The following is a 27,932-nucleotide window of genomic DNA, read 5'->3' on the forward strand; positions in this document are numbered from 1 at the left end:
GGTGAATCTTGTCTTTTCCCTCTTAATGTGTTGGTTAAGTGTCTCTTCCATATAAGGTTTACGAAATGCACTAAACTAATCCCAGTTAGAAGTTCGGGGACCAGGGCTTTTTGCATCTTACTCTTCAGTCTTGCATGGATTCACTTCCTTGCCATCAATAGCAAACCCTGCTGCTGTGATTCCATTAAAAATAAATACAAAATTTACAGAAATTAGCCATTTCAAAGGTCTAAGTAGTACAGAAGTGTATTTTGGAGTGTGTATATATATGGGGGGGTGTTAAAGTATTTGGGGGTTATTTGTGTTTTTCCAACTCACTGGATTTTGTTCTCAGTGTAAGAATGACCTCTCGCATAAGAATCTTTTTTTTTTTAAGCAGAATGGAAAAAGACTAAAAAGAATCATTAGCTAAACCCAACCTTAACTGCAAAATATACAAAACCTATAACCTATACCAAGCCAGTCCAGCAGCCTCATCCGAGGTGGGGTACTGCAAGCCCTCAGGTCCCAAAGATGATCATGTTCCTCACTGCATGCATTGCATAGTAATCCTCACCAGGCACCTCTTTGGCCTGTCCTTTCTGATTTTTCTTGTTGGAGAGTGGAATTTGACTGCTGCTGATTGCATTTTGGTTGCACCAGCACCCTGTTTCCATTGCTACGATCCAGGAACTTAGAAGCAGGTGAAATCAGCTTTGACTGGTTTAATGGTGTTTGTGAAGCAAGAGTCCATACTTAGGCAGTCTGAGCTGCTGTAACAGTTCACTGCTGCTCAAAAGGGTGAGTCCACCTTCTGCCTTCAGCTAGCTCTAGTGGTTTATTTGTCACCTTTGTGAACAAGTTCAGCGCATCCAACTGCCAGGAAAAAAAAACAAGTACCAAAAACCCCAAATACTTTGACAGGCTTGGTTGCTTCCCTGACAGCCAGAGCTGGTGTGGGGAGGGGAGGTAGGGAGAGGAGCAAGAGAGGGAACAGATCTACCTGTTTGCATGGCAGCAAGTTTTTAAATTGTCTTAGACTTTTTAAAATGTTTTTTTTTAAGTTTTTAAATTGTCTAAGGAAACCTCTGCTTTCTGTGGTACTCACTTTGGTTGACACTTGTTAATGACAAGGTGCTCTGCAGCACTCCAGCCTGCTGACAGTGTTGGCAGCAAGCCAGCCACATGCTGTGCTATGTTGTAAAACAACTGAAAGTAGTAAAATGTTCCTTTGCTACTGGTGCAATTTCTGCAGGTAGCATAGGGATTGAAAACACCCAGTGTGCTTGTTGTTGATGCCGTTTCTCTTCTGACTTTGAAGAACTAACAGCGAAAAGTATCCTGACAGCAAGGGCTGCCCTGTAATGAGCTCCCTTGACAGGAGCAGCCACAGCATTTCTTGGCCACCTCAGGGCCTACCTCCTCCCTTGCAGCACCTGTGGTCCCTGTACACGCTTCCACATGAGGGCGAAGGCCTACCAGACCCCTTGCTTCCGTGTAGGCATCTGTGACAAGGTAAATCTGCGTGGAAGCTCTGGCTTTGTGTGACGAGCGTTTCAGTATCACCGCTAAGGCCTCTGCTCCTCGAGTCCTATGATTAACGAAGGCGGAGGGTCTGAAATGTAGGGGGGAAACTGCCAGCAGCGATAGCATCTGAAAAGCCGCGGAGGCCACTGAGGCGGCGGGGCGGACCGCGTTGCCATGGCAACCCCCGCCTCTCCTCCCGCCGCTGAGGTGACAGGGCGGGGCTGGTCACGTTGCCACGGCAACTCCCGCCCCGCCCCGCCCGCGGCGGCGCGGCGAGGCGCCTCCCCGGCGGCGGGTAGAGGAAGGACGCGGGCGGGCGCCGCGCCTGCGCAGAGCGTGCGGGCCAGCGGCGTGCGTGTTGTTGTGCGGTGGCGGCAAGATGGCGGCCCACGGGGGCTCTGCGGCCTCCTCGGCGCTGAAGGGGTTAATCCAGCAGTTCACCGCCATCACGGGTGAGGCACACGGAAGCCGGGGCCCGCCGAGGCGTACTTAACGGGCGGCTCCCGTCTGGCCCCCGCTGCCGCGTCAGGGGGTGGCCGCCCCGGCGGGCCGGGAGGAGCGGGCCGCGGCGTCAGCGCTGCGCGGGATGAGGCAGAGCGGCGCCGGCGGGCGGCCCTGGGCATGCTCCCCCTGTCTCCCGGGAGGCTCTCCCGCTGCCGCCCGCGGCCTCCCTCGGGGCGAGAGGTGCTGACGACGCCTGGGCCTGTCAGCGGGCGCGCTCCGGGGCCCGGCCCGCCGCGGGGGGTGGTGCCCGCAGCCCGGGCTGGGCACCCGCGGTGCCTCGCCCTGTACGTTGTGGGGTCTCCCTCGCTTTTAGTGGCGGCTTGGGGGCGCCTCTCGGTTGTCCCCAGTCGACTGAGCGTCTCGGGGGTGCCGGTCCGTGTCCTCCCTCCCGGTGGTCCGGTCCGGTCCGCCCCAGGAACCGCGTTCTGCTCCTGCAAATAAAGCTCACGGCCGGGAGGGAGACTGGAGCCGAACCCTGAGTCCGCGTTTAAAAAAAAAAAAGTATCTTAACGTACAGTCAACTTACTGAGAATTTAGTTTGCTAACAAAAATAGCAAGTTGCTTTTAAATTGAAGTTTACGGCAGGTGATAATTCCTGCTTCAGCTTGTGTACTTTGAGCACTAGACCCACTTTGCGTTTAATCTGCTTCGCTATAATTCCCCCTTGCTTATGGCATTACATATCAAATACTGAAGGAGTACTTAATAAAACATTTTTGGCTTTTTAGTTGATATAAGTGAAACTGCTTTTGATTCGGTTACTCTAACCAGCTCAATTTCAGGTTGCATACCTGTACTCAGGCTTGGATGGAGTCAGATCCTGAACAGGGACGTTGAGGGTGTTTAGTATGCTGTGAACATGCTGGTAGGGTACACTGGGAAATTATTGATTGCTCAGCTATCCTTAAAGAAGCCTTCTAGAATAAACCCTCTTGAATAAAAAGAACCTACAGCAAATTCGTTTTCGTTATAGTATGTGCCTGTGTATGCCTTGTGTTTTCTTTTTCATTAGTGCCTGAGGTATTTGCTAAAAACTGAACCAGAACAGGCGGCGTCATGCTAGTTTGCTCTTCCTGACAGCTTTTTGTGCTTATACAGATGGTTTATGTTAAACATAAGAACACCCCTCTTATGCTTTCAAAAAGGAAAAAAAGAACCTACTGGGCTTCACCCACCCACTATTAAAGTAGAGTTTTGAAGTTTTATTTTTCCATTTTAACAGAATTTAAAGTTATACGTAAAAGCATGTTGTTACGGAGCTTGTCTTGCCGATACTGGCGTAATTTGACAGCTGCTCAGAAGCACACACCCTCAGTCATTTGTGTTAACACCTTTCAACTTTGAGTTGTAAATGTATGACATCAATCCTGTCTGTGGGGAAAAGGCTGACTGAATACTATACAGCAATTTGATTCTGGCATAGGTGATAGTGAGGAATGAGGAGAAATAGTCTTTGATGTATTTCTCTTATCCAGATGGCAGAATTGTGTTTCTGTGCTCTCATCTAGAAAAGTATTGCTAAGAGAATGTAGCTCCTGTGTATCTTTACCAATGAAATGATGGGATCTCTTTGAAATTTGCTTTGAGACTTAACAAGTATTTAGTATTTTCTGTTGGCCAGCGCAAGCACTGAAAATGTTCGTATGATGGCAGTTTCTTTAGGATTGGTGAAGAATCAGTACAAGCACTTTCTGTGTTGCTACCTCTTTAAATAGCAGGGGTTGAATATAATTTTTCGTCTAGTTCTTCTAAATGAATGACTTCGCATGACTCTACAGTGCGGTTGTAGGGTGGTGTGTGTATTCCAAACTATACAGGTATCATTTAATCGCTACAGTTGATATTGAAATGAGCTGAAAACGCTGAAGAGCGGTTTTTTTGAAGAACGCAAACTTGATCCTCTCGCATCATCTTTTTGAGATGTCAGTGGTTTTTATTTTGCACTTTCTTTGTCTCGATTAAAATACTCTTAGAATACAGTTGACTGCCATCCGAGTACACTTGTCATGCCAGGTTGTTGTTTTGTTTTGTTTTGTTTTGTTTTGAAAACCAGTTCCCTCAGTCAGTTTGGCTTTCTCCATGATTTAATGTAATGGTGCAGATAATTTAGCACTGGTCTATCTTGGCAGTTTCAAAGTGTATTCTCTTTTATTAGTCTGTTCAAACTAGAGCTTCTTGAGTCTTTCCCAGAAAATCTGAGAAACGTCCAAATGCGTTTTGCCCAAACTGGTGTTATCTGTCATTCTGACGTTGGAGAAAGTGTTTTCTTCATTTTGGTGACTTGCAGTGAACCTAGTAAGAATTACTACAGATCTAAAAGCTACCCCTAAACTGGTTGAGCTGCATTTTGCCACTCTTCCTCTCTACCAGCCTTCCCGTATGAAAATAAACTCTTTGGCAGTCCATCACCTATAGAGACAGATGCTGTAGTAAGTAGACATTTAAAGGGTTGGGTGCAGGAGAACTTCCACTGATGAGGGTGCTTCTTTTGATGGTATGGTTTTTGAGGAGAAGTTGGGAGGTAGAGGTAACTCCTCTGAGGAAGGAGTTACAAGTGATGCTAAGAACTAGCGTTTCATCCTGAGCAGCAAGAATAAGACTGGATTTAGTTGCGCTTAGGAGAGATTTAAATAAATGTTAGTCATTATACAAATAACTGTGTAGACAAGTACTACTTTCTCTCTCTTGGCTTTTTTTCCCCCTCTTACGTGAACTGAGCTTCTGCTGGTTTGTTTTTGCCTTTTAGCACAATCAGTAAAACAGGTTATCTTTTGTTCCATCTCTAAATATCTGTTATAAGTGGGTAAAAAACTTCTAGCAGCTGATTTAGTATTCTCCCTGTTAAAATATTAAGTCAGGTTTTCATTTTTTTTGTGTGCATGCCTACTAGTGTTTGGAAAATTGTACCAGGAAAAGGTCTGACCTCTAGAAAAAAAGAAAAAACATACTAAAACTCCTCAGATGGCTTCCACTAAGTTTTCTCTTGATGGAAGGAAGAATCTGGCTGTCCTGTATGCGGGCATTCTCTTCCCCTGTGAGATATGTATGTTTGTCTCATTTCATAGTTGTACTTCAGAGATAAATGGCAACTAATAAACTGTTCTTTCTAATTATTAATGCTTTGAGAGAGAGCGCTTGCCAGTCAGCTGTTCCTAGCACTTCCAATCAAAATGCTTTCCAAAGAATGCTTTAATTTTTCTTTGGCATTACAGGTGCCAGTGAAAGCGTGGGAAAGCATATGCTTGAAGCATGCAACAATAATCTGGAGATGGCTGTCACCATGTTTCTGGATGGTGGAGGCATAGCAGAGGAGCCTAGCACCAGTTCTGCAGGGGTGTCTGCTGTTCGACCGCACACTGAGTATGTACCTGATGAACATGACTGAACGATGAACATTTATGAGTAGTCTGTCTGAAGAATTTAATAATGTAAGGCAGAACAAATAAGGCAATTGTCACTTCTAACCTGCTGTCAACTCACTGTAATACATGCTGCTTTGATCTTGTTAAATTGATTGCTCCAATATTGTTCTGGGTAAATAAGTTCTTACATAAGTTAGTCTCTCTTGCATGTACTTCAGAAGTTTTCTGTAGCTTATACATACTGTTTTTTGCAAACAGAGCTCAAGACATTAAAGTGGGGATCCAGTAGTAAGAGATTCTTACTTTTAAATTGCTCCAGCAACTTGCTCTATGTTAATTTGGCAGTTAGAGAGTTCTGTTGTTTTGGTTCTTATAAATGTAGTGACTTTAGTCTCATTTGTAAGGGTTTTATTGTGTTGTTTTAAGTGTAACCGGATTTGGCACTGGAAAGGCTAGATTGTGTACACTAGTATGCAGAGGAATAAGCAACTACAAAATCTGCATGAGTGTCTTACACATCAGATGCCAATAAAAGAAAGAGTTGTTGTACTTGAGCACGGCAGAGAGTCTTTCAGTGCTACCTGTTAATGTGTCTGCTTGGGATAAATGGAATATTTTGAGTGGAAGCTAACTGGTGTAAGTCACTTTCATTAAATGTTCTAAATTAAACCTAGCCATGCTTTCATCTTTATGAAAGTCTTCAGGAAAAAGACAACTAACTTTTAAGGAAAATTCTTGCCACTCATACTTCTGAAGCACATGTATAAATTTAAACAACTGTTTGAGTACTAACCTTTATAATTGATGGCAAGTACCTTCCTGCTTGAACCTTTGACAGGTAATGAAGTTAAAACTCTGTATCTATAGGTGTTAGAGTTCTTATTTCTAGCAACTTCTGGCACATCAGTGACTTAAGATTCAAGTTTTTATTGGAATACTTTCTTTTTTATACTTGACGCCCTCCAGGTGCTGGTCAGCTTAGTGTTACTTCTAGGAAGAGAGAACAATAAATATGCAAATGCAAAATGGAGAATAACTAGCTTCACAACAGCAATCAAAGATGTGGAGGTTAATAGCAAGGTTAGTGCATCTTGCTGACATTATGAGTTACTTTTTGAAACCTGCACGGCCAAGAGCCACGAACTGCACACTTTATAACTTTGAAGAGTCGGAGGGAAGAGGGCACTTCAGGAGTAGTTCGTAGACAGGATATAGCAATGGATTTCCTTGGGTGAGCCCCTGCCGTCCGTGTAGATCCAGTAGTGATACTGCTTCAGAGTCCTTGTGATTTCCTTTCTTCTCCTAGTCATAATTTCAGATTATCTAGCAGTCTGCAAGTGTAATTAAGCTGTTGATATGTGAGGGAGCCCAGCTATGGAAGCAAAGAATTGCTTCAGAAATGGGGGGGAAATGTCTGTTTTGACCATCTTGTTTTCCTTCCTCTGGAAAAGAGAGGGCTGTGAGTTTCAAGTTCAAGTAAAAAGTCTTCCAGAAGAAGAAAGCTTGTAACGAGGAAGCTAATCTTTTTTTTCCCCTCTGTGTAGATAATCAGGGGAGGAGGGTGGCAAACGGATTAATTAGCAGCCTTTGCTAAGTTTAAGAAACTTCTCCAAGTTTGAAGACGGTTATTAAAGAAGAAAAATGTTTGAATAGTAGATTGACACACCCTGGGATCAAGTCACCCAGGGATCTGTGTAATCTTCTGTCAAGACTTAGACAGGTTGTCCGTGCCAGATCTTAATGCAGAGTGTACTAAGTCCTGCTTCAGTGCCATGAGTGGGAATGTATGGTCTCTTGAGGTCCCTTTTGACCCCACATCTCTTGATTCTGTGCAACAGTACAGCAGCATCCTTAGCTGGTTCAAGTTGTGGGAGTCTTTGAAGCGCAATGGGATGTGGTTTATATAGTACTTGGAATATTATAATCTGATTTTTTTTTTTCCCCCCTTCTTTGATAGGGATGAAGTACGAGCTCCAATTCCGCAAAAACAGGAAATTTTAGTAGAGCCTGAGCCCTTGTTTGGAGGTAGGCTTGTGTTCTTACTTTGTTTTTTGTTTTCTTTATCTCGAGATGAGCTCAGTGACAAAAGAAAAACAGAACTTGCTGAATATGAAGAAAGCGTTGTATGTATTCTTGTTTTTTTCCCTGCTGCAACTCTACTGCCATGTAACATGATTGCATACTTGGAAATACACCAGTGTTATTGAAAACCTCACACATTAGAGATGCTACATTCCCAGTAGTACTAATTTGCTAACTCCAGTTTCATGAGACTTTGTGAGGCAACAGCCAGTTAGCTATGATAAGTATACATCTGCGTTCTAGGGGTTCAGAACCATGTGATACTGCTGTGAGAGTGTTCAAGATGGTGGGATAAAATCTTGAGCTTCGACTAACGAATGAAAATGAAGAGGGCAAATGCATGCTTCTAAGGGAGATGATAGATCAGAAAAGGCTGAACTGTATTATTTTCTCCATTTCTCATTTAGGAATTCAATTTGCTCTTTAAACTGCACCATGCAGCTGGTTTTCTTGTTTGTTTTCTGAAGCTGTTTATCACTTTTGCTTTTGAAACATTTTTTCGCTCTAAGAAAACAGGCGATGGAAATGCTGTTTTCTTTTGGGTGCTTTTCTAAAACAATTTAGTACTCATGTGATACACTAATGTTCTGAATCTCAAACCTCTGCTGTAGTGGTTCTTTTACAGTAGCACAGAGGTGGAACTTCTGTAGCAGGACTGGATTACCTGGTGCATTATCCTATCCTTTTGTATAGTGTCCATGTCTGTATGGAGATCTAAGGCGCTCTCTTTTTATGCTTACTTCCTCTAGCCTTGTGAGGTTCTGTCCTTCTCATGTTGACCAGGCCATTTCTAGTTGTCTGTATGGCTTTTGCCATGTCAAGTGAATTGAGTGTCTTCCCCTTTTTGTCGAAGAAGTGCATGCAAGTGCTCATCTTTAAAGTGGTCTCATACCCATAGGAAATGCACTTTTCTATTGTTTTGTTCCTGTGCTAGAAAGGAGAAGGAGGCCAAGCTTCAGGTTTACCCTGAAACGGGTTTTCTGTTGATCCTGTTTTTCAACATCAGAGGTCTTGACCCAGGATGCACAAGCTGAGAGGTGGTTCCAGAGGAAGATGTCCTGCTGAGGGCTCTCTGAAGACACTGCACCAGCTTGTTCCTCTTGCTTTCTTTGTGGCCCAACAGAGTTTTTGACAAAGGTCTGTAGACTCCTATGGGTTCAAGAATTGAAGAAGTGCAGGAGTAAGATCTGCTGACCCTAGTGCTTGGTCCTGTACTACCCACCTGTCACACACTATCTCAGACGCACTGTCACTGACTGCTCTCCTGAGGCAATCTGTGGATCAGTGATAGCCTCCTGACACTGTCTGGTCCACCAGTGCTAATATGCTCAGTAATGCCACTTCTGTTTAACGCGAAGGAGCCTGACAAGCTAGCTGCAACTGGAGAGATACTTCACTTGGTCTTTTAAGCTCTAACCTCAAAGCAGGGGACATGCCGGTTTCTGTTTTTAACAGTGAGGTAGTCATATGAGCTTAGGTTTTCTTCCAGTTGAAGAGATGACCCTGTCTATTTGTGCTCTGCCAGATACATGGATCCCATCTTGCAGTACAAAGGATATCAGAAAAACATCTACCTGGAGTGTTGTGAACATCTTCGCCAGCGCTGCCAGGCGGTAGCTAAGCCTGGCAAGGGAAATGCTGCTTTTACAGAAGTGGTCCTTCAGTTGCTATTCTTAGCTGCAGTTTAAGTTTCTCTGAAGTTGGCTTTAATTGGTTGTGTTTATGCCTAAGCATTTAGAAGTGAAAGAGATGTTACTTACTGGAGTTAGAGAGGCATTATTCACAAGCATGTTCATCATTCAGGCTTACTTTCTTTTTCCATGATATTCTGTACGGAATACACTGATTCTTTGCTTTGTACTCTGTACAAGAAGAATGCAAGGAGCAAGAACTGTGTACCATTCTTTATGCTCTTGGTGTGGCACAAGGTGAAAGATGCTGCATGCACTATGGGAGCAAAGCCAGAAAGGTGTCTCAAATCAAATTTTGGAGGTACTTGTTTTGTGACCTGTGCAGAGGTCGTGCTTTCTCACCGCAAATGATTTTTCTTATTACAGGTTTCTGGTGGGTATACGTTGTATTTATATTCATCTGTTTAATTTGTTTATTATTTATCATGTCTTCTAACAATTAGGCTTTGAAAGTTCTACCTTAAAATTGTTCTGCTTTCAGTTAATAATAATTGTCCTGGCTCCAGCTGGGATAGAGTTAATTTCCTCTTAGTAGCTGGTATAGTGCTGTGTTTTGGATTTAGCATGAGAATAATGTGATAACACACTGATGGTTTAGTTGTTGTTAAGCAGTGTTTATACTAAGTCAAGGACTTTTCAGCTTCCCATGCTCTGCCAGCAAGGAGGTGCAGAAGAAGCTGGGAGGGGGCACAGCCAGGACAGCTGAACCAAACTGGCCAAAGGGATATTCCGTACCATGTGACGTCATACCCAGTATATAAACTGGGGGGAGTTGGCCGGGGAGCAGTGATCGCTGCTCAGGGATGGGCTGGGTGTCGGTCAGCAGGTGGTGAGCAGTTGCATCACTTGTTTTTCCTGGATTTTGTTCCCCTCTCTCTTTTGTTGTTGTTGTTGTTGTTGTTATTGCCTTTTTTTTTTTCTTCAATTATTAAACTGTTCTTATCTCAACCCATGAGTTTTCTTACTTTTGCTCCCCCCATCTCCCTCCCTCTCCCACTGGGGGGGAGGGTGAGCGAGCGGCTGTGTGGTGTTTGGTTGCCAACTGGGGTTAAACCTCGGCAGTGATGCAGAAAAATAGTTAGAATGAGTCTTGGCAGGCAATTTTGGTTTGCATCCCAAGTACAGCGGTTGTGCTGTACCATAGGACTTCAGTGGTACTTTTTTGGTACTATTCCAGTTACCTGCCTGGGCTGCTGCCTCTGTGAGCTGCACATAATCTGTTCTGAAGGTTTCCTTGCCGATAGTGATACTGGATCCAATGGAAGAGTGTGGCTGTTGCCAATCCACCCAAGAAGTTGGGACAGGATCTAGATGGCAGATTAGCAGAGAATAGAAATGCATTGTGGAAAAAACAAATGTGGTTCCTAAAAAATAAAATATTCTCCCATGGGGTTTAATCCTTTGAAGTTTTCCATCTACTTGAAGGCCTTTTGTAAAAACCTTGACTGGAATTGTGACATGTTGATGCCATGACAACACTTCCACTACATACTGATGGGCCTTGGTGAGCCCATCAGAAAGGGCTAACTTTAAACTTTTGTGTATTGTTGATACATGTTTTGTTTCGGGGGTAAGGTTTACTGGAGGGAGGAAATGGGTCTTACAAACTACCTGTTTCCATCCTCCCATCCTCCTCCAGCCCTTCCTAATGACCTTACTCCCACATCATTCATGTGGGTTCCTATTCTGTTTTCGCACACACGTGATAGAAAGTACTAATATGTAATTCTTTTGATAGTATACTTTTGAAATGATTCTTGAATTTTTTTTTTTTAAGCTCCTAAAAGACGCAGACCTGCGCGCTCAATATTTGATGGCTTTCGGGATTTTCAAACAGAAACCAGTAAGTGTCTACAGATCAGTAAGCTAGAGGTTCTGGTTTTTTTTAATGCAAGTAAGATTGAAAAATAGTTTCCATTGTAGGCTATGACAGCTTTCAGTCACTGACTGGTTTTAAATTGCCTAATTTATAGCAAAAGTTTGGTTTTTTTAATAACATTATTAGGCTGTTCATTGTTGTAGTGTCAGTACCATTTGCTGATGTGTCTCTTCCACATTTGTGGTACAGTTAAGGTTGTTAGTTTATTGCTCTGGGACGGCTGAAGGGAGAATACTGAGTAAGGGACATATGAAGCAGGTAGTGAGGATGCTGGTCCAAACACATGCCTGTGTTACGTAAATAAGACCTGCAGACAGTATATTGTGTCTGCTTTGGTATGGCAAATATTTTCTTGATCACTCTCAAAAAAAAAAACTTTTTCTGCTCTGGAGGGAATTGAAAAGGGGGAAGAATCTAACACCCATGTAGAAACTAAGTTCATCCACTGAATTTTTCTTGGCTAGCCTGTGGTAATGCTGGCACTTGAATTAGATTTGAGTAGCCCTGAGACTTCTTCCTTAGCCGCACACAAGGTTCTCATGAATTTAATTGCTGTTTACCACTGTCTATCTGCTCATACACAGAATCTCCAAATGACAAAGCATTGGCTGTTATTTAAGCCATTAAGTTTTATAGAATGGAATTCTTTGACAGCAGAACACCAGATATTTCACAGCTGAGGCAGAGCTGTTCTGCAGTTGTTATCACTGGTGTTGCTGGAGTGTTGAAGAGGTTTAACCATGGACCAGGTTCCCATGTAGTTAGGTGCTGTTGGATGCTAAACTGAAAATAAGTATTCATAATTACTTCCTTTCCCCTGACAGGTTTGGTCAGGGTTTTCCAGTAATAATGAACTTGTCAAGTGCTAAAGTCACTGGCAGCTGTGTAAATGAAAATACACCATTTACAGAATCATCATACCCTTAAATTTTTTCTCACCATCTCTACTCTGTTATAAGACATTTAGAGATGCACAATGTGTAAACCATTGTGAAGGTTTATGATGAAACTTTATCATGCTTTTTGGTAAAACTTCATAGATGAGTATCACTGGCTATCTCTGAAAAAGTGGCCCTGGCCATGAAAGTCTAGATTATTTCCTGGCTCCTAGGCCTGCTCCACAGGGATGCTTTTTTCCCTGTGGGGATCCAGTGTCTGCTCAAAAATGGTTTGTATGCTATGGTCCATTGACAGCACCTTTCACTACTGGAAAGTTTTTGACTGTGGGGTAGTTATTGCCCATTTCAGCTGACTTGGTTCCATAAAATACATTGTATCGCTGCATTTTTAGGTGAGCAATTGCTGTGATTTACCTTTATTGTATATGATCCTGTCTATGTAGGAAATACATTCTGTATTATTTTGAATTGAATTGATACCACTAAAAGAAACATGCTCGAAGTGTGGTATTTGGGGATAAACAAGTCTGAAAACCCATTCACCTGAAAGAGACAGTGGTATCCTGAGATGATTGGAGGAAGAGTAGGTATTTAATATAAACATCCAAAGACATTTTTCCATGTAAACTCAGACCGTTCTTTTTCTTTTCTGTGGGACTGCCTTACAGTCAAGGAATAGAAACACTGGAATAGAAATATTCCAAGTAAAAGTTATGATGCTACAATCTAGCTCAGTTTCCCTTTTTTAAAAGCATCACTGTGGACAAGTCGTGGCTTTTTTGTTTTTGCTCATTTATTTTCAAATACTGGCATATGACCCCCTCTGCTGATGCTCACATTTATTAAGATGTTTTAAAAAAGTGAAATAAATGCTTAGTGCTTTAGAAAGCTGGAGAAAGTGGGGTTCTTACCTTATATAGCAGCTAATCTTGTTCGGTGTGGTCTAACCTTGTGACTCTAGTGCTGAAGTTTTGTGTATGAGTGTATAGCCAATAATAAATCCATCTTGTGAGTATTTTGTCTAATTCACCTTCCTTTCCTCTTGGGGCTGTGCAGTTCGACAGGAACAGGAGCTACGAAATGGAGGGGCAGTAGATAAGAAACTCACTACTCTAGCAGACCTCTTCAGGCCTCCCATTGATCTGATGCACAAAGGCAGCTTTGAAACAGTAAGTTTTGAAATTTTGGTGCAGTTCCTTATGTGCTGACTGTGTATAGTGTTGAATCCTTGTGTTAGGCTGCTGGTATGTATGGATTCATTTGTTGGATGATCAGAAAGTTACAAAGGACCATATAGTGATAAATATTTGATAGACTGCATACAGTAATGTTGATGACTTATTGAAGGACTAACTAATGATGATAGCCCACATTGTTTATGTTTCAATGGCAGTGTGGCAAATCACACTTGGTGAAAGACTTCAGTGCACAAAGGAGGCTGGTCAAAATGGAAAAATTGCATCCCTTGAAGTATCTCTGTATAGCATGATACAGAAAAGGCTGAAGTAAGATTGCTTTTGATAGGCGAGCAAGTACTTTGCAAGGGGCTATATAGTTTGCAGCACAGCCCTGCTAAGAAGCTCAGGCATAGTTATGTTAACATGGCTGAGTGCTTTCTGATACCTGAGTTAGTAGAAGTATTTGAGTGTGGCTTTGTCATGAAGGCACAATATTATCTTCAGTAGAGGTCTTGCTCCTGTATAAAATCACAACGGTTTGTCTTTTGCATCTGGTAGTGACAGAAAAAGTATCCAAGAGATTGTCTGCCTGAGAAGGGCAGCTTTAAATAATTTCGGGTGTCACCTTTCCTGTCTCTGTAGGCGTGTGTGGGTCTAGTCCTAAGTTGTTATGATATGGATCAGTGACTTAACTAATGATTAGAGAATATGCAAATTGGTATATATTTTTATTTTCTGAGTCCATAATTTCTAGATATTCTTCAGAAGTTGTGGTTACTACTGAACTTCCACCTGGTCATCTTTAAGTAGCTGAGATTTATTATTATTATATACTGATTTCATTGAGCATGCAAACTAATGATCAGATGGTGCAATACAGATGCTGCAAACAGTGCTGGAGATCTGACTCCATGAGCTGAACAGAAATATTACTTACGTTCTTTTCACATTTGCCTCTACTACCACGCACAAATACTAGAGCACTGCTGGACAATTTTTGGAGAAATGCTGCGTGCCTTTATTGAGTCTCCAGGTCTCATCCTGTTGGCCTCATCTCTCTTTTTATGCTTCCCAAATCACCAGGGATCAGTTGGCTTGTCACTAATTCCTGTGTTCTGACAGTGCCCTCCATATGTTTAATCTTCTAACAAAATTCCAGGTTTGAAAAGATGCTGATGGAGAGTAGCTGTGTCTGCCTCAGCAAGTAATTTGGAGCAATGGAAGCAGATGAGCAGACTGAAGTAGTTGGTGCTGAGGCATCCCTGCCTTGTGATATGTGGTTCAGGGTTTACTTCAAACATGGTTGTGTCAGGTCCTCCAACTGATTATCCCTACTAGGCCTGTGGTTCACAGCTGTTTGTGAACCCAGTGAATGCATGGTTAAAGGCAACAGTAAAGGCAATTCACATGAAAACAGCCAGTGCTGCTCCAGACTGGAATGTATACACGGTCAGCAAGTGCCCTCTGACATCTACTGTGGAATTTGAGATGTGTGCTAGTCTTTCCTTGTGTCTTGCTGAAAACATATCAAGTCTTTAGCAATGTTGACTGTGGCAACTGCCACAATCAGAAGTAGTTTCAGAGGATGAAATAACTGATTGATAGATTTGATTGTCCTAAAGTCTCTGCATTCTTACACAGTCTTGTAAATTAAAAAAAATTAAAAAAAAAAGGGGGGGATGTATATACACACCTTGTCCTGTTCTTTGCAGTAACTCAAATTTAAAGACATGTACACTTTCTGATATTGGTATTCACCTTTTGTGTTCTTGTACAGTTCCTTGTCCCATGGGATACCCTTCATTTCAAACTGTTGCTCCTCAACTTCATTGCAATAAAAATCTTCAGCTTCTCAATTTGTTGACCATTACCCCTTCCGTTTTACCTTTTATGGCTGTAGACTGCTGTACTGCTTCAGCCTGGAACAATATCAGGCCTCCTGTGAATCCAGTGACCAGAGTATCTCAAAATTCATCTCTAGCAAGCTGCTGTTAGCTTCTTCCTTCTCTGTATGCTTAGATAAACATATATAAACTATATAATAAATAAGAGATGTTTATCACATTCCAAAGTACCAAAGACTAAATACTGTTATTTTGATGCTCTTGTAGTTTAGTGTTCATCTAAGTGGGGTTTTCTTATTATTATTGGGGTGTGGTGTATTCTAACCTCTGGAGGGGTGTGCGAGAGCATTCTGCCAGTGTTGTGCCATGTACATTTATCATAGAATCATTTAGGATTTATGACTCTATTCAAACTTAGCAAGAGTGGTGGCATCTGGCCTTACTAAGGTTTTCATGTGGTTTTGTCGCTCATCTTTTGTTGCTCTTCTTTGGGTACTCTAAGGTTGATTTTGATAGTAAGTAGATTTATTTATCTCTGGTTTTCCCCAAGAAATCTCATTTTTCTTCAATTACAAAGACACTTTGTTATCAGTGAGGTGCAAAAAGTTGCCATTTCATTTTAACTCAGTAATACTAGCTTTTAAGAGTAAGTGAGAATTAACTTTCATTGAAGAGAAATTTTCAGGTGTTGAATGACACTGATTTTTTTTTTTTTAACTTGTGATCTGTGAAAAAGCAGTGTGCTTCACATACAGAACAACTTATGATCACTATACTTGTAAAGTTAAGTGGTGATTAACTAAATTACACCATAGAAATGTGGTGAAAAAGATTTGATACAGAAAATCTTTAAAATACTTTCTTTTAATCCTGCAGGCTTTTTGAACATAAGCCACGAGATGTTAGTTACCTAGTGACTGGTGGAATGGGCTATATAAACCAGAGGCAAACAACTGATGGGCCATCGAGATGTTGACCTGAACTGCCCTTTTTTTTTTCCTACTAGAAACTTTCAGAGCTTAAATACACATTATCACTAAAAAGCCTGTATTTGAGTAGTGTTGAGTGGTTATACGATTAGGCTGTTGTCAGTTAAGATTGCACAAGGGATTTGTAACTGTCATTTCCTGACTGTAATATTGAGCTTTAATGTGTATTAAGCTTCAGAGCTTCTTATTCTACATTCCTTAATGTAGAATCTGCTAGGAATAAATCACTAGAGTATAATAAATAAATTGCACACCAAACATGCTTTATAAAGAACAGCATGGTTTTGGTCTAATCTCAAAGACTGCTTTCAAGAATTGCAAATGTTAATCTCTTCATGCATATCATGTGAGATATGATTTAATTTGTGGGGGGTACACACCAAATTGACTTAGTTTACATTTCTTGTTTCAGGAGGAGATAGTTCTGGTGTGTGCAGTTCTGTGCTTAATACTTATTAGGATTTCAGTACTTCTGTGACGTGACTGTATGTAACGTTGCAGAGTTTCAAGTCTGTCTGTATGAAGTTTCCGCATTTTACAAGTTAAACTTTTTCTAGCTGCTCCCTGCTTTAGAGCTGATACTGAATTTTTTTCTTTGTACATAGCAAGCAGCAATAGTTTGGAAGCTAATCTAGTCATTGTACTCAAATGATGCAATTATCTTTGCATAAGGTGCTTCTAGACTGGCTGTTCGCATAAGCATAGCCTGCAGGTGCACCTTTGGCATGGGAATGGCTGGTTGATGAAAGGATGTACGCCCTGAGCCAGACAAGAAGTGTAAGTGTAGCACAGATAGGATATTTCTTGATAGATAATCTCATGCTCTGACTTTCTGTCACCTGTTATCTTCCAAACTGAATCATGCTTGATTAGCAGATGTCCAGAAGGTCACAAGATGCTGGCTCCACTTCCTTGTTTCTCTCTGCTGACTTAAAGAAGCAGTGTGTTTCAACAAAGCTGAGCAAGGAAGAATCACCGCAACATTTATAAACCATACATGGTTCAGAAAAGTCAAGTGAGAGGAAAACATGTTATTTTTAGTAGTGCAAGAGCTAGAGGTTATCCAGTGAGATCCAGTACTGAGTGTAAAACAAGACTTCTTTCACATATTGTCTAACCAGATTGCTGGTTTGTTGCTATAAGTTGTCATAGTGATGAAAAATGTGAATGGGTAGAAAGGGTAAAGGTAAACTTAGGACAAATTGGTTTTGGTTTGGTGGTGGGTTTTTTGGTTTGTTTTTTTTTTTTTTTTTTTTTTTTTTCATTTCATTGTATCTGAGATCCACTACTTCTGTCTTTGAAAGTTCCTACTCTGCTGATTGCTGAAAGCTTGAACAGAGATGCTTGCAAAGATTGGTTGTTCTGTACTTACCCTATCTGTGTGCTCTTTAAGTGCCTGGCACTGGCCTTTATACCTCGAAGGAGGAGGAGAAATGGAGGGAAGTTGATGGTGGAAACAGTGGATCTAAAGCCATCAGACATAGCTTTTGGGATATGCAAGCCAGCTCTTGAGAATTCCCTTAGATTTTTGTCACTTACCAAAATGACCCACCAATATAATCTCCAAACCCACAGCATTTCTTCCCCCCACACTCTTCTTCTGCCCACCTCCACCCCCTCAGAAAAACCCCAGTAGCTGTGTAAGAGCAGAGTTGTATATGTGTGAGATGGTAGCAATTTAACTGTGTCCTTTTAAATGTTAAATGTGAAGCCTGTTGGTTTTAGAAGGAAGTTAAAAGCAGTTTCAAAAGCTATACCTGCTCTACAGGTGAAAACTCATCTTTGCAAATGTTCTGTGTGGAATTTCCTGCTTACATCCTTTCGAGGACCTTAGCTGCACGGAGGAGAGATAGAGCCAGGTTTTCACTAATATTGAAAAATATACAAAGTAAGTGTAGAAGAGTGAGATGCACTTTCCAGCCTTCTAGTTACATATTTTTTGAGTTTGTTCTTTTAATCCAATATGGATTACATTAGAACACAGGACTAAGGCACTCCAATTGGCTCAAATAACATAAGGATTTTTGTTCCCTTTAAACTTGGGCAGTATCTCTAGGCCTTGTCTTAAACTGATTTCCTAGAATTAGTTCTCAAAATCCACAGTTATCTCAAAACAAGTCTTTTAAATAAAAGCATAATGACTATATTTAAGACCCTTACCAGTTACTTAGGTGTCACCTGGCCTACTTTTCTCTCCTGGTGACCAAATACTGGATTCTGACACTGTAATATTAGTGGTAAGTAGTTAGCATGAGGTCCCTTGCGAGAACAGGAGGACTATTCCATGTTTCTAAATTAATTTTTTTCCTTTGGGTAATATAAAGATTGGCTCTGCAGGTCACTTGGCCATGCAGATTCATTTTGTAGACTGAGATTCTTCACTTCATGAAGCTAAGTGTGTGGGGTTCATGTGTCTGTCTGTCACACATTGGATAGGCTGACTATTCGAAAACGCAGTGGCTAAAATTAATTTTAAAAGTAAAACCTTTGGTTTGGGGAATAAAATATTGCCCAAACCAGCAAAATCTTGTATAACATCCTAATTCCTTGAATTTGCTGTTAAGTGCATTACCAGCAGGACGGTGAACACACTTACAAAGAAATACTTTTTTTCTTTTTTAAAAGGAAAGGGAGTTCATATGCTAGTTCCAGTCTTTCCAGGTGGTAAGAGCATTCCTGCTGTTGATATAGCCCTCTTTTTTTCAACAGGTATGACAGTTCAGCGATCAGAATTACATTCTTGATCAAACTCCTACCATTAACTTGCAACCAAGCAATCAGACAATGCCAGCTTTGTGACTCAAACCAGTAAGATTTCTTCCTGCGCCTTCCTGTCTTCCTCCCCATTTGCAGTCTGGATAACGAGCATCAAAAAAGGATGCCTAATTCGGCAGTTGCACAGTAATAGAGTAACTCAAAACTTGGAGAGAAAAAAGAAAACGCGCAGAGAGGGGGTCCTGTTGAATTAATGCGAGTCCTCTATCAATTATGCAACCTACTTAAATAGAAGATGATCCACAGGTTTATCTTTAGAATGAGCAGGTCTTTCCTCTGTTGTCAGATCAGTGTGTTTGACTGCACTCTTTCCGAACAAATACTTTATTCAGCATCCCCATGTCCCCCCCCAAGTTGCTTTTCCCACTCTGTGCTTGGTTTGTTGAAATCCAGCAGCTCTGTTCATTGATGTGATTCTGTAGTTCAGCCAGTCTCATTTAAAGCAGGTCTTTCAGCCCTGCCTTCTGTTTTGTGGATGCCTTTTCACTAGCACTGTCCATCTTTCTCACTGTGAAGGGGTTTTGGTGAAAAATCTGACAGTGTTAGAAGCCATCACTGATCATTGCTGGCATTGGTTATGTCTGGCTCTTCAGTTTTATCTAATGAAGCTCTTCTCTCTGCTTTACAGGCCAAGGAGTGTGGTCAGATGCAGAACAAATGGCTCATGATAAACATTCAGAATGTGCAAGATTTTGCCTGTCAGTGTCTCAACCGTGATGTCTGGAGCAATGAGGCTGTGAAGAACATAATCCGGGAACATTTCATTTTTTGGCAGGTGAGAAATTTAATGGGGCCATGCAGATAACTCAGTGTCGTGGTAGATGGGGCAGTGAAAAAAATACATGACTTTGAATAAAATGACACTGTTGCAGTTCTCTTGGTGAACTTGCAGAAAAGATGCAGTAGTTCATGGAGATGTAGTTTATGGATGTAGATGTAGTTCATGGATATGCATTTGAATGCATAAACTGCCTTTCACTTGTGCATTCAAGATGTTACCACGTAGCTTCTAATATGTGGAGCGTTAGAGGCATATTTTCAGCTTGTCAGAGTATGTACCATTTGTAGCATATACTGTAAAATAGAGAAAAACTTTGTACATTTTCAAGGTACAGTTTGTTTGTGTTCCCTCTCCACCCAGTAATTTGCTTCCAACGTGGTATTTTGTAGGTATACCATGACAGTGAGGAAGGACAGAGGTACATACAGTTTTATAAATTAGCAGACTTCCCTTATGTCTCCATCCTGGATCCCAGGACAGGTAAGATAAGTGACAGTTGGTTACCTGCAGTTCATATATCCCATGAGAAGGACTTGCAGCTGTAGGCTAGAATACCATCTTTTGCAGTATGTGTTACATTCAGCTGAAGAATCTCAGTTACATTGTTTTGGTCTCTGAGAGACCTTGTTGACCCTGAAGAAGTGAAGCAGTATGTTTTGGAGTAACTAAGGGAATAAAACTCCCAAGGCTTGCTGAAATTTTGTGTATTTGGTTATTGTACTTGGTATAGCTTAGTGAGTACTTTGCTTAGAAAGTGAAAATAGTACCACCTGGTGGTAAAACTCTGAAATTAATTTTTTTAAGTGTCCTTTTAAAAGCTACTTGAAATCATGTGATGAATAAACTACAATATTTGTAAGCATTATGTGAATCTGCTTCCTGATCCTTGCACAGTAGCTTTGTGAGACTCAGTGATGACTTGTTAAATTGCATGGTAATTTTGAAATACCATTTTGGCTTTGGGTTTGTTGTTTGGTTTGGGGTGTTTTTTACCTGAACAATCCAATTTCTACCTCCCCCTACAGCTCTTTTGAAATTGTTACTTTTTCTTCTGTATCCCAACACCCTTTCTTCTTTTATCATCGTATAATGCAACTATATTAATGGTCTGGTCTCCTCCTTCTCAGCACTGAAGTAATAATATCTGTAATCAAAGCTGAGATTTCTTGCTATTTGACTTAAACCACCCAAAAGCATTTTTTTTTTTATAATGTTGAAACTGAAGTTACGATATTCTTCTTAGCACTTTACTTATGGAAACAAATGCTGTTTGCCAAGATGTAGAACCAAAGCAGGCAAGAATGTAGAAATGCTTCTTCATAAACTTAGTGGTTTGGCTTTTTTTCATTTTGAAGCCTAATTCACCATTCTGTGCACATGTTCCCGTAGACAAAAAGAAAAGAATGGAAATAAACAGAGTGTGTATTTGTATCTGTCCATGATTGAAACCTTTTCAAGGGAGTGGAAGGAGGAAGCTTCATACTTATCAGGTGGCAGCCTGTAGGAGGCTGCAGTTCCACAAATATGGGCTCTTGCAGAGTGCACGCACAGCAGTGAATTGGTGTGTTTGACCGCTAAGCTCCAATCTTTTGCTGAAATTATGTTTCATGACATCTTTTGTTCCCTAGGCCAGAAACTAGTGGAGTGGCACCAGCTAGATGTGACTTCTTTCTTGGACCAAGTGACTGGGTTCCTGGGTGAGCATGGGCAGCTGGATGGCCATTCTACCAGCCCTCCCCAAAAATGTTCTCGTTCAGTAAGTATGAGGCCCTCTAGAAGGACTGGAGAAACCTGAAAGAACATACTAGCCTGTCTTTATCCAGCTGTAGTGATTTCCCATTCAGTAGTATAAACAGATTTAATGAGTTAGTGCAAGAGTATGCAAAAATATGGTGCTCCAGGGAATGCCTTCTCCCATGATAACTATTTTTGTTATGCAGTTTGTGCTTTTGTCATTTGTTTTGGATTTAGCAGTCACAGAATTGTGCATGTATGGAAGGAAAATATATTACTCAATGCGAAACTCCAAAGAGAAGTCACTAAGTAGTCATAGCATGACTAGTTTTCCATGCTGTTTGTTCCTGACAGTTTTTTCTCTTTGGAAGACTGATATCCTCTTGATTTTCAGTACATATTTAAAAGCAATTTTTATGTATTTGTGTTATGTCTGTGTTCAACAGGAGAGTCTCATTGATGCCAGTGAGGACAGCCAGTTGGAAGCTGCTATCAGAGCCTCGTTACAGGAGACGCATTTTGATTCCTCACAGGCCAAGCAGGAGAGTCGGTCAGATGAGGAGTCTGAGTCGGAGCTTTTTTCTGGAAGCGAAGAGTTTATTTCGGTTTGTGGCTCTGAGGAGGAGGAGGAATCGGAGAATCCTGCCAAGTTGAGGAAGTCTCCGCACAAGGACTTGGGGTATAAAAGAGACGAGAGCCGGAGGCCTCAGCCTGAGCCCCCTGCAAGGACTGAGCCTGGGACAACATCAAATCACAGAGTACTGCCCTGTATTGATGCAGGGATACTGGACGAGTCAACTGACAAGCCTGAAAGTACGTTTCAGGGCCTAGATGTGAATGGTAAGTTGTGACTTTTTTTTTTTAATAGTGACCTGTGTTGTGTTTGGTTTTTTTTCCTGAAAATCTTAATACGCTGACAAGCATGGTTTCATCCCTTGTTTTGAAAAGCTAAATGTTTTCTTCTGTCTTACTCCCTCCTTGACACCAGGCGTTTGAGTGATTCACCTTGCTAACAGCACCACTTTGGCATAGTGATGCCACAAACTGCAGAGTCGTGTTAGTCACTGAGCTCAAGTTTCTTAGTTTGAGACCTTGTCCATGAATGAAGTACGCATTGGTGTAGTACAGGTGCATATGACAAGGCTTCTACCAGTATGGTAGAGAGAAGCAGAATAACATCAGCCCCACCTCGTGCTCAGTTAGCCTGGCTGCCTTAACTTTGGCTAATGCAAATGAGTCCCTGGAGTCTCTGTTCCTCCCTGTGGTGCCTGAACCGGGATGCAGCAGTGAGGTGGTCTCAAAGGCAGAGGTAGCACAGAGTGCTTTTCTCTGGGAACACTGGCTGGTTTTAGTCACTGCTATTAACTCTTGAAAGAGTCTTGAGTTGTGTATATTTTAAACATGTGATAGAAGTATATCTTCATAGACGGGAACCTTGTATTTGTCTCCATTCCCTAACCCTGCTATACTTCGCAGTAAAGCGTGCCACCTAAAATCTACAGAAGATCTCAATTCATCTGCCTTGTTGTTTGCTAACTTGTAATAACTTCCTTTATGCTAGGACCAAAGGCACAGCTGATGCTAAGGTATCCAGATGGAAAGAGGGAACAAATTTCACTGCCTGAACAAGCTAAACTTCTGGTGAGTGGAGTTCATTGGAATCCTTGTTTGAGTACAGGAGAGCTGAAACTGGAGAATTTCTTTTCATGTGGTGGCACTATTGAAATGGGATCTAGTGAAAAGTGGTATATCTAGGGAGTGCTCACACTGTCATTCTGTTGTGTTTCTTCTGTGTCATTCCTCTCTTCCAGTCAACAGACTCTGCTGACTCTGTATGTTTCCATTGCTGCTTGGGTTGCGTGTACATTCCAGTGTCTTCCTTAGTCCCAAACCTGCTAGTTTCCTTTCTAAAATGACTCTAAATGGCTTTTGCATTAATTATTAAATTACCATAAAATACTCTCAGCTCACTCATTTGTGTTGTTTTTTTTCCTAAATGGGAAAGCTCAGTCATTGCCCATGGTCAGACAACAGTAAAATCAAAGGCAAAACTCTTCATTCTTTTTCTCCATCTCTTTCATCATACTTCCACACTCCCTTCTGGATGTGGATGACAGAGCAGACTTTGGAGGAAGTTCTCCCAAAACAAATTTGTTAGAATATTAGTTAATTACTGTGCTTCAGGTGTGCATCTCAGCTGTGCTTTGGGCTTGTTTTCCTTGGAGAAGTCCATGTGGATGGAGTTTCCATCAAAATTTTGCAGGTGCTTATCTGGAAGCAGTGTGTAAAGAGGTCACTATATTCCTGTTAGCTGTGAGCTTTCATGACACAGTGGCCAGTTAAGCTCTTTTTAATGTAATCAACCTAAAAGCTTTGTATTGAAGCCTTAGGGGGAAGGCAAAAGCACACCTCTTCAGAAGGATCTTGTGCAGGTTTAGAAGAAAAGTGTCGCATCTCTTACAGAAAATGACTATAACCAAGTCTGCAGCACTCTGGAAATGTACAGTGTCTCAAGCTCATATTCTCATCCTTAACACTTTTGCTTGAAAATAAAAGGGAAAAAAAAAGTTGCCTTTGTTACACCATCATCTCTCAAAACCAAGTGTAAGCGTAAGGTTGTAGACTGCCTGCAGTGCTACACGTGGAGTCCTGGGGCTGAAATATAAAGACTGAGGAATGCTGGCAGAGCATTGCTCTTTCTGTAGGAACCAGCTTTACTTTCAGACCTTCATTCTTGCTTTGTTGCAGCATTCTTCAGTGTATAATCTTTTTCCAAGTACTCTTTTCTATCTTAACTGCTTGTTGAAAGCAGTCTGTTAAATAAAGTTGCGTGTATTATTAAACATGTGGCACTTTTGGATACTTAATTTATTTAGGTGGTACATAGGTGTAATATTGATATATTCCTGATAATCCTGACTTCTGATTTGACTCCTTTTATGGACTGCGGTAGTTAAAGGAAGTTAATCTCGGCATGTGATTTCCTTTGCTGCCGCCTGCTCTACAGTCAGCAGAGGAATTTAGGTGAGTCAAGGTTTGTGGGTAAAGATATGTTTTTATTGCAGAGCTGAACAGGCAGCTCTTGTGCTCACATCATGTGGTCTTTTAAAGCCCTTTCAGTCAGATCAAGGTTGAGTCTCAGGTGTTTCTTTGTGAACATCGTTTCCGTCCTGATTTTTTTCAGCCTTTAGTTGCTTCCATTTTAAAGCTGTCCAGAACTGTAAAAAGAAATTGTTTAAGGAGACAGTTGCACTTCAGAAGTTTTAATTGATGATACGATGTTGCTCTCCCACCAACACTGGCTGTTTTATAAAACTTTTTTTTTTTAAATCATTGCATTGTTATCGATCACGAGTGGCAGCTTTACACACTTATCTCCAGGATGTGCTTATGCTCCCAATATTACCATAACCTTTTTTTTCACCCGGGGCAAAACCAAAAAAGTAACACTGCCTTTTTATGGAAGCAATTGCTCATTGTGTGCAACTGAGTAGCTGACTTCACTCTGTTCAGCAGCTCAGCCTTTTGTCTGCATGGCTGACTGGTTGCCTGAATAACTTGTTATCTACCAAGTGTTGTAAGGTGTGCAGGAAAGGTTGGCCTTTAAACGGGGCGGGGGGGGATGTGGGCAGTAAACCTAACTGAATTTTTAAATACAGTGGTTTGTAAAGGAACTCTGATCATCCTTGTTGCCTGAAAAAGAAGTCAAACCCACTTACTTGTATTCCTCATCAGACATAGGCATTGTAATTTGCAAAGCCTGTTGGAGAACAGTCCAGGTAAAAGAGGAGGTTGGGACAACAGTCTCCTCATACCAAAGGTTTGTGTGTGAATTTTGATGAATTTGGAAGGAATCTCCATGCAGGTACTTCCCTGACTTTTCTGCCGTCATCAAATCTTCAAAAAGTCCAGGTTGAAAAGGATCCCTGGAGGTCATCTGGTCTAATCCTCTGTTGAAAGCAGGGCTGTAGATGAGGTTATCCAGGGCCCTCTAAAGCTGAGTTTAGAATACTTCCAGCAAGGGACATTCCACCAGTTCTCTGGGCAACTTACTCCAAAGTTTAATTTCTCTTACAGTAAAGAATTCCTTCCTTATATCCAGATGAAATTTCCCCTGGAGTAACTTGTGTGCATTGTGTCTCGTCACCATGCATCTTTGTGAAAGACATGCCTTCGTCTTCTCTGTTTTGGAACACTGTGATGATATTACCACCAATCCTTTTCTAGGCTGAACAAATCCAAGTCCTTCAACCTTTCTTCATCTGCCAAGGCATGTCGTTTCCTCTGTCCTCCAAACCTCTAGTCATTTTGATGGCCTGCCACTGGATCCTCTCCAGTTTTTCCTTGTCCCTCTTGAATGTGGAGAGGCCAAATTTGAACACAGTATTCCAAGTGTGGCCCAGCAGAGTGGTGTAATTGTATCCCTTGCTCTGCTGGCAACACTCTGGTTGATGCAGCCCAGGTTTGCTGTTGCTGCTGCAAGCCTGCACTGCAGACACGTGTTGAGCTTTCTTGATGAGTTTTGACAATCTCTCCATGAAATCCTGGAACTTGGCTCTTGGCAAGCAGCAGGCTTCCAAGACTCAGAGTAGGTTGGCAGTTGGGTACCTCAGTCCCCCACAGATGAAGTCCCCTTCACCAGCGTGCACTGCTGCTTCTCCCTGCTGGTTTTGACCTGTTGAGTAGGACCAGTGAGTCCAGTTGTGTCTTCCAGTGGAACATGTTTGTCCTCCCCATTTATTGCCAAGACTTTATATTGTTTTTTTCAATTTATTTATTCCAAATGAGGGGAGAGCTGGTTTTGCTGCCGCAGGTCATGAGTCTCCAGGGTGCCTTGTCCTGCAGGTTGCTGTCCTTCCTGTGTTTGAGTCTTGCTTCTGGTCATCCTGTTCTGTCTGCACCGCAAGGCCTCGGTTCTTGCCCTTGCAGTGTTGCTGCCAGCATCTACTGCTTTCCTGCTCATCTTCCCTGATGCAGCAGAATGTCCTGACCTCTTCCTGCAGCACCTTGACCTCATGCTCCATCTGCATTGATGCCCCTGAAATATTAGGAAGAGTGCTGTGGGCTGTTGTGGTAGACCACGTCCTGTGTCATGTCAGCACCATATGACCGACAGCTTTCCTACTGGAACACAAACACTAAAATGAACAGCCACCCAAGTGATCTCCTGAGCCCCTTGCCTGTGAGCTGCGGCAGTGAATGCCAATTGCTTGTTTGCAACCACTTTTTTCTGTATGCTGGGTCGCTGTGGTCCTGAAGTGGCAGCTAAATAGCAAGGGGAAGCTAGTGGAATAATTAATACTAGTAGAAGCTTAATACTGCTAGCTTACCTCCTTGCAGTTAATATACTGGCATAAGTTGCCCATCAAAACTATGTGAACAGTATTGTTGGGACCCCCTTACTTCTTCATACTTTCTGTTTTATTACATACTAATTGTCTTTTTTCCCCTCTTTAAAAAGCTACAACTTTTCATTCTGCCCAAGTCTTGCTCTGTTGATGTATCCCCTACTGTTCTGCCAGTCTCCATTTCTCTATCCCTGTCTATTTGTACTTTATGCTCTCATCTGCTCTGTTTCCTGATGAACATGGGAAATCTCTCTCATTGTAGCATGGACGTTAGCTCTTCTTGATATGTCTGAGTGTTGGGTTGTAAGGCTGATACCCCTTCATCCCAATGCCCTCTGTATCCTGCCCCAATTGCCATTGCAGGCAGAGAAATCAATGAATAGGAAAGAGCTTTAAAAAAAAAAGAAAAAAAAACCCAACCCAAATCCTCATGCTTCTTGAAGGCAGGAAAAAAGTTAAATTTTTAGTAAAAATACTGTATTTATTTTTGTCAATGTTACCTGACAAAAATGCTTCTTTGGTGGCTTTTAGGTTTAATGTAAGGGTAATATCTGATAAACAAGTGAGGGGGCTTCTGTTTTGGGGCACTTAAGAATTTTTTTGCAAATCTTATTTTACTGTGATTTGAATGTGTGACATGGAATTCAGCTTGCTTGAATCAGTGTACTATTATGTATGTCTTCTGTTTAAAGAATCAGGTAAGGGATCACTTGGTAATTAGTTTTTATGATTATTCTTACCATGTGTGGGTCAATTAGATATTAAAGTAAAAGAGGGTCTATACTGTATGCAAAATTTCAAACTTTCCTTTGTCTGTGATTACAGAATTTTTTAAAAGGAAAACAGGATATTTTTTTACATTCTTTCATGTTGTTTAGAATTATATGACACTTCTTTGCCTTTCTTTCTCTCCAGGCTCTTGTGAAACATGTCCAGTCAAAAGGATACCCTAATGAACGCTTTGAACTTCTCACCAACTTCCCTCGAAGGAAACTCTCCCACCTGGACTATGAGATTACGTTACAGGAGGCAGGCCTGTGTCCTCAAGAGACTGTCTTTGTGCAGGAAAGGAATTAGCACCGTGGCCTGAGTTCTCCCAGCCTTCCTCCCCTCTCCTCTTTGCCTGGGACACCAACTCATTAAATATGCAGTTGAGGGTCATAGGATTGCAGTGCTGAAATCGGGCAGGCAGCTGGCTGGCCGTTCTCTCTCTTCTTCCCTCCTTCTGCTCTAGTGACCAAATGAGAGTGTTCAGAGTTTTATTTTCTTCCTCAGCCTGGCCCCTGTGGACAGCATTGGGAAGAACATCTTTCCTTTGTTTTCATGGAATAAAGTAAAATGGTGATCTGTGTATCCAGTA

General features: G+C 41.6%; 1 protein-coding gene across 4 annotated transcripts; it reads left to right on the forward strand.

Moving 5' to 3' along the window:
- Nucleotides 1–1,806: 1,806 nt before the first annotated feature.
- UBXN7 (UBX domain protein 7) lies at nt 1,807–27,932 on the forward strand. 4 transcript variants are annotated; one of them, XM_075507693.1, is made up of 12 exons: nt 1,807–1,958; nt 5,223–5,370; nt 7,330–7,397; nt 10,923–10,988; nt 12,980–13,092; nt 19,338–19,484; nt 19,880–19,970; nt 21,119–21,246; nt 21,671–22,064; nt 22,786–22,865; nt 24,178–24,248; nt 27,488–27,601. In XM_075507693.1, exons 1-11 carry the CDS (start codon nt 1,886–1,888, stop codon nt 24,202–24,204), a joined length of 1,335 nt encoding a protein of 444 aa, XP_075363808.1. In that variant the 5' UTR covers nt 1,807–1,885; the 3' UTR covers nt 24,205–24,248; nt 27,488–27,601. The 4 variants fall into 4 exon arrangements, with proteins under 4 accessions (XP_075363808.1, XP_075363809.1, XP_075363807.1 ...); XM_075507694.1 differs by lacking the exon at nt 27,488–27,601 and adding an exon at nt 24,960–25,076; XM_075507692.1 differs by lacking the exon at nt 24,178–24,248 and having other exon boundaries at nt 27,488–27,932.

The sequence above is a fragment of the Mycteria americana genome, chromosome 7 (genome assembly GCF_035582795.1).
Source record: "Mycteria americana isolate JAX WOST 10 ecotype Jacksonville Zoo and Gardens chromosome 7, USCA_MyAme_1.0, whole genome shotgun sequence".
Taxonomy (NCBI): Eukaryota; Metazoa; Chordata; class Aves; order Ciconiiformes; family Ciconiidae; genus Mycteria; species Mycteria americana.